Source organism: Halyomorpha halys, unplaced genomic scaffold (assembly GCF_000696795.3).
Source record: "Halyomorpha halys isolate HHAL.00 unplaced genomic scaffold, Hhal_1.1 Scaffold18.1, whole genome shotgun sequence".
NCBI lineage: Eukaryota > Metazoa > Arthropoda > Insecta > Hemiptera > Pentatomidae > Halyomorpha > Halyomorpha halys.
The window spans coordinates 341361-347731 of record NW_027114407.1 but is presented as its reverse complement, the minus strand read 5'-3'; the positions used below and the strand labels follow the sequence as shown (position 1 = coordinate 347731).

The 6371-nt window shown below is 28.1% G+C and overlaps 1 protein-coding gene across 1 annotated transcript in view; it reads left to right on the top strand.

Annotated features, from left to right (window-relative positions):
• The window catches only part of LOC106681034 (E3 ubiquitin-protein ligase rnf168), a 7892-nt gene extending 2975 nt beyond the window's left edge, over positions 1-4917 (top strand). The window contains exons 2-6 of the mRNA XM_014421148.3: positions 1670-1824; positions 1900-1998; positions 2084-2126; positions 3389-3514; positions 4226-4917. Of these exons, the coding sequence (XP_014276634.1) occupies positions 1670-1824; positions 1900-1998; positions 2084-2126; positions 3389-3514; positions 4226-4644 (842 nt within the window). The 3' untranslated portion in view covers positions 4645-4917. The remainder of the gene's footprint in view (positions 1-1669; positions 1825-1899; positions 1999-2083; positions 2127-3388; positions 3515-4225) is intronic.
• Positions 4918-6371: the final 1454 nt, after the last annotated feature.

The following is a 6371-nucleotide window of genomic DNA, read 5'->3' as shown; positions in this document are numbered from 1 at the left end:
ATACTGTGATTTTTTATTTTTAAAATTCTTTTAATACTTCAAACAAAATTTCTATTTTTTATCAAACAATAGTCCATAAAACTATACAATACCATTTTTAACTACAAAAAAAATCAACACATTTTAGAGACATCTCGAAATCTTTGTCTTTCTACCCTTATAATTTTTTCTGATTTTTAGAATTCTCTTGAAATGTATTTAGAACACTGGCTCCCAAATTGTAGAAGTCAAAAGACCACTAAGACAGAAATTGTACCGTGCACAGACCACACCCACTCCTGACGTGGGACAAAGGGGGTCCTTTTATAGAATATTCACCTGCTAAAACATTTAAACTAAATCTTAAACATAAGGAAAGATAAACAATACTATCTATAATATTCTATCTATAATTCCAGATAAGTTATGTGATGCAGGACATCTCACAGGTTAATTGTCTTGAATGTGTTGATCTTTTTTTTTTTTTTTTTTTTTTTATTTCCTAAAAATTGATTGAAGCTTATTAAGTATCAAAGCTGAAACAACTTAATGATACTAATGTTAGTCTTTGAACCTATCAGTTATTTAATAATAAATATTGCAGGTTTTATACTTTATTATTGATACTTCTGCATCGTTTGAATTTATTTGTATTCTTTGTAATCAAGTACAACCTAATATGTATCGACGTATTAACAATTATCGATATTATTAAATTTTTGCCATATGTTCTGATACCTGGCCGAGTTAGGATACGTTTCAAGGGACACCTGTGTTGGTATACCACAGTAGTCTCGTATCAGAGCTTTTCACACATTAGTGTACCACAGTTCTTGTCACATGCCGAAGGAGCAGAAGCCATTAAGGCAGGTAGAAACCCTTCTTAGATATGTTAGAACTTTCCCACCCCCTCTCAGGCCTAGAGGGGACGCTCACCTAGGGGTAATTTTGTCTCCTATGGCCAATGAGGAAAATGTGGTGCCTCTAAGGGGAGGTGGGAGAAAAGGACCAGGACAGAAGTAAGAAGACGGGCTAGAGAAGAGAAGGAACTTTTACCAGACAAAGTCCTAAGAAGGGCTATGAGACCTGGAAGCCATCCTTTATGAATAAGACAACACCCACGTTACTACACCCCACAGCTAAAATCACCAACTCTGCCGTAATTTAAATATATACATCAGATAATAAGTCATAATGTAATTCATATTTTATGGCAAACCGTTTATCTGGATCATTTCAATCATTTAATCATTGTATAATATTATTTTATAAATCAAATGCAAATAAATACTTTGTTCCTTTATATAGTTTAAACACTATTACATCACACAATACCACCCCTTTCTATATTATATAATTCTTGGTAACAATATGTTATAAATATAAAATCAAGGTATTTAATTGGTTACTGGTAAACACACAAAAAGTCTTTGGAAAAGAATCCAATTATAATAATAGTTTTGTAAGACCTAATTTTAATTAATATAAATATGTATTTTTGGATAATTGTCTTCAGCGATTATCCTGCCATCCTGACGACAGATACATAGGAAACCTTTATATATTTATGTATATAATCGTACTTTTATTCCTTATAGCTCTTTTTTGTTTGTTTTTTTTGTCATCTATCTGTCACATAATTACTTCTAAAAATGTTTTCCTCTAATTCCAATTAATTATAATTTTTTAGGAGTACTTTTGGATCAGCCAGTACCTACGGTATTGGCTAAAAAAGGTGCCATTAAGGAAGAATTCGATGAAATGTTTCACAAATTAAAAATTGAAGAAGAAAGAACACGGCTTGCTGAACAACAAGCTAGTGAGGAATTAGCTAAAAGAATTATGGTATTTTCTATCACTGTCTTATTCATATCAATGTAAACTACTATTTTGGTTTTCTTAAACTTTGTTAAATTATAGGAAGAAGAGTTAGAACAAGAAAAGCGAAGAAAGAGAAAAACCAAAGAAATTGAAAAGGCTGATGTTCTCTATATTAAATCCATGATTTTAACCGAAAATGTAATTATTTATGCTCTTCTATAAGAAAAAAAATTGAAGTTATATATTTTTTTTAGTACTTGTTTTTCATTTTTTTCTTTTACAGAACCAAAGAAATGATCTGTCCGAAAATGGCATAATCCATTGGAGTAAGTATTTAAAATTTGTATTCCTTATTTTTCATTATAATAATGTAACCTGGTTGACTGTCAAGTAATGGTTAGGTTTAAATTGATTCAGAACTTAATTTAATAGATTTCAATGTTATTTTAATAATTTATTGTTACATTTCAACTGGTATTATTGCTACTATAGTGAATAAGTGACTTCATACACAATGAGTACGTTCTCACTGACATACTTCCTTTTTCCTCATTTTTTATTAGTCCTGATGACATTTTATGTTAATAAAAATGTAAGATTTACTCATCCTGTGAATAAGTGACTTCGTACACAATGAGTACGTTCTCACTGAAATACTTCCTTTTTTCTCATTTTTTATTAGTCCTGATGACATTTTATGTTAATAAAAATGTAAGATTTACTCATCCTGACCCCGATCTCAGACCAATGTGTCTTGAATTTATAGAATTCAGTTAATCATATAGTAGGGACGTAATACCCATGTGGGTTGGGGCATAGGTCGGTCCAAGTGCGCTCAGTTCGGAACGTTGTGGGTTCTATTCCCACCTGAGCCAGTTAACATTCATTTTTCGGTGGTCCCGAGGAATGAATCTTGACACTCCCAACTTGGTTAGTACGTGCGGCAACTCAGGTAGCCGCCAGGGGTTGGCAAAAAGGACCGCTAGGGCCACTTGCCGGACTTGTTCCCCCACCAAATACCAGTACCTGTACCAGTAATCATATATAATTTTCTATGTTTATGATTATTAACATTCTCTGTTTCTCTTTTATATTTTATTATGATTCCGCTGCTTGGAACAACTCGTGACAATTGTTTATATTTTAAGTCAATTATTATATTACTTGGATTTTTTATGATGAATTTTTTTTAATTAAAAGGACACATATTGAAAAAAAAATAATAATAAAAGTATCAACCTGAATATGGATGCAACTCCAAAATGAGATACATACGAACTTTAAAAAAAGTGTTTTTATTTTTTTTTTAAATAAAAACATTTACAAGAATGTGTTATTACTCAAATTTCTGAATATTTTTTGTAGTATTTATACTGAAGTATGGTTGTTAATTCTGAACCACTTATTTTATCTGCTTATTTGTGATAAATAAAGCTTTTATTTGAACAAAATTAAAAAAAAAAAAGTTGTTTATCTGTTCACAAAATACTGACTTTTTCCTTAAGAACATAATGAATTCTTCCTATTAGATAAGTTATGTAATTATTGTTATGTAAATAACCTAATTATTTAACTTTTTATTATTTAGATGATAGTCCATCTTCTTCTCCATCTACTTCTTCTGGATCTACTGGAAGAGATTCTATATCAGATGAACTTCGACATTTCACACCTATATGTATAGCTCCTAAGACACCTCCGAAGCGCTTACCAAGTAAGAAATTGGTTACTCTATAAAATTTATAATTTAGGATTGTAAAGTCATCATATCGAATTTACAGAATGGTTTTAAATACCGATTTATTATTTCATAAAGAAAATACTGAATAGAATATTTGGCATGAAGAAGAATGGGTGGCTTGAGAATTTGAGGCATGGAAATAGAAAAGGCTGTAAGTGCCAAAAAACTAGTTTTGAGACCAAAAAAATTGTCAGCTGGCCACAATTTTAGTTCTAAAATAGTGGGAAAATTACAGCTCTAGGAACTAAACCGTTCACAATTGGAACTTCCAGTGGTGACCAATTGATTGGCGCTGGTTTCTTCATCGTTATCCCATCAAAATCTCTTTTTTTATATATTTGGGACTTACAGTCTTTTCCATTTCTTGGAATGCCTTAATTAATCTCTTACAGGGCATGATTCTCATTCATCATTTCTATTTAAATTTTTTTTTTTTTGCCATGGAGTGGCATTTTGAGTCTAAAATGTTTTAAAACATCAATGATTTACTATTATGTATTAATTAATTGATGGAACTGATATGATTAACGAGTAATTGATTCATTTTGATCATCCAAAATGGACTCAGGCTAAAAATATCAATCACTGATTTATGGTTGTTAAAATATTATTATTTCCTTTAATCATATAATCAATTTCTTCGGTATATTTTTAATTCGTTTTTTTTTTTGTTTTTTTTTTCAGATGGTAAACTCAGAGATACAACTATTATAAAACCTATCAATTTAAGCTCTGCCTTTACTGATCCTTCTGAATCTGGTTTTGGAAGAGTTCAAAATAAGACCTCATTGAAAGTAATGTCTAATAATTTTTTAAGAACTAAACCAGTTGTAATTGAGGATGTCGAAATGAAAGAAGAAGGAACTAGCAGTAATCAAAATGATAATCATACATCTTCAGATTTAAACTCGAATATCACAGATGAACTTCCATTTTCGATAATCAAAGAACAGGAATTGATTCAAAAAAGAATAAAACAAGAACAAGAAGATTTGGCAATCGCTCTTAAGCTTCATAATAAATGGAACAAAGAAAAAACTCAAGTCAAAAGAAAACATGGCTATCAGTTGAGAAGTGCCAAAAAAACAAACAAAAGGTCTTAAATTGTAAAGACTGAATTTTTAAATAACTGAAGGGAGTATTTTAATTAAAAATTACTGCCATCATTGTTTATCATTTTGAAACGTATTATGTTTAATGTATTACTGCCATCATTGTTTATCATACTGAAATGTATTTAGAAGAGCGTTGATTATCCGAACTAATATGCTGTGTTGGGATAAGCAAAATTTATTAGTAATTTCTATACGAATAAGTTTTTTTATCTTGTGTATAAGTGTATAATGAAAAAAAATAAATAAAATTCAAACCAAAGACATCTATTCATGTACGTTGTGTCATTTAGTTTTAATTTGGCACTGAGAAAATTGTAATACTAGTATTGTTGACTTCCTCTAGATCACAGATTCTTTTGAGTTCCACTAATTGGATTTAAACAAGATTCTTTTTACCATTGGAATCTCAAATCTAGTGCCTGAAATGTTTTATAATAATTATGGCTGTATTGTCACTTGTAACACTATTCTAACAGATTATTAAATTTTGAATTAAAAATGTTATATTTAGAGGAAGAAAATATTAGTATTGATTTGTAGATTTGATTATATTATTACTATATAAATGAAATCAGATTAATTTGATGTCTCATAAAAAATAGAATATAAAATTATTTATCAGTAATATTTTTGTGCTGATTAAATGAAATTTTAGAGGGAAATTTTTTATTTTTTTTATAAACTCAATTTTCCAATGAAAATAAATTTCATTTAACGATTTTAGATATTCAACGCTCTGGTGTAGTTACTTTTCTTTAATGAATCATTGTAGTGGATCCTTTTTATTGTAATTATTAAATCAAACATCATATTTGCATATATTCCCTTCCAATATTTGAATGGATATCTTTAAGAATTGTAAATAGTTGAAAATCTTTTGTCAAATTAAGATTTGAGCTGTAATATTTGTCAAAATAATATTAATATTAAAAAAAAATTGCATTTAATTTTACATTGTTAGTTTAAAATTATTTGGCAAAATAAGTTATTATTTCTGGAGATAGTTATAGTCAAAATTTCTTTCATTATTATATATGTTATAGTAGTGTGTTATTTATTCTATGTAAAATAGAGTATTCAAAATTTCCATAATTCTAATATTGAAAAATAATGAAATTTAAATAACTTTTTTTTATGAATGGTCAATGTTCTAAATGTTAGATTTAACTCTAATGGATTCATGTAATTAAAGGACTTGATTGATGTGATATATTTGTTTATTGTGTAGGTTATATGTTTATTAAATATGTCTGTTATTTTGGATCATCTGAAATCCAAATGTTTTATTTTGTCTTATGAAACTGATAGTATTTGTTTTTGTTCCATTGTATTTGAAGATTTGCTCATATTAATGTTACAGTTGATTTATATTCTATTTGTAATTAATGCATATTAATATTTTATTAAGAATTGACTTACTGAATGTTCTTTGCTTGAAATGAGAGAAAATTATCAATGGCTGTGCATTTTCTGTCTTATGACTTTATATTTTTAAGTAGTATTGTTTAGTTTTAAATTAAGTAAATATATATATATTTTTTTTTACAAACTTTAAAAAATACATTATTTAACAAAATTAATATATACACGAGTATTTTCATAATGAATTAATTGTCAGTCTTTTACATAATTTTAATTTGTTGTCTTTGTTTTATTGATTGTTTGAAAATTAAATAATGTTTTCTCTAGTTAATTTTATGGTTGCTCTCCTTTAA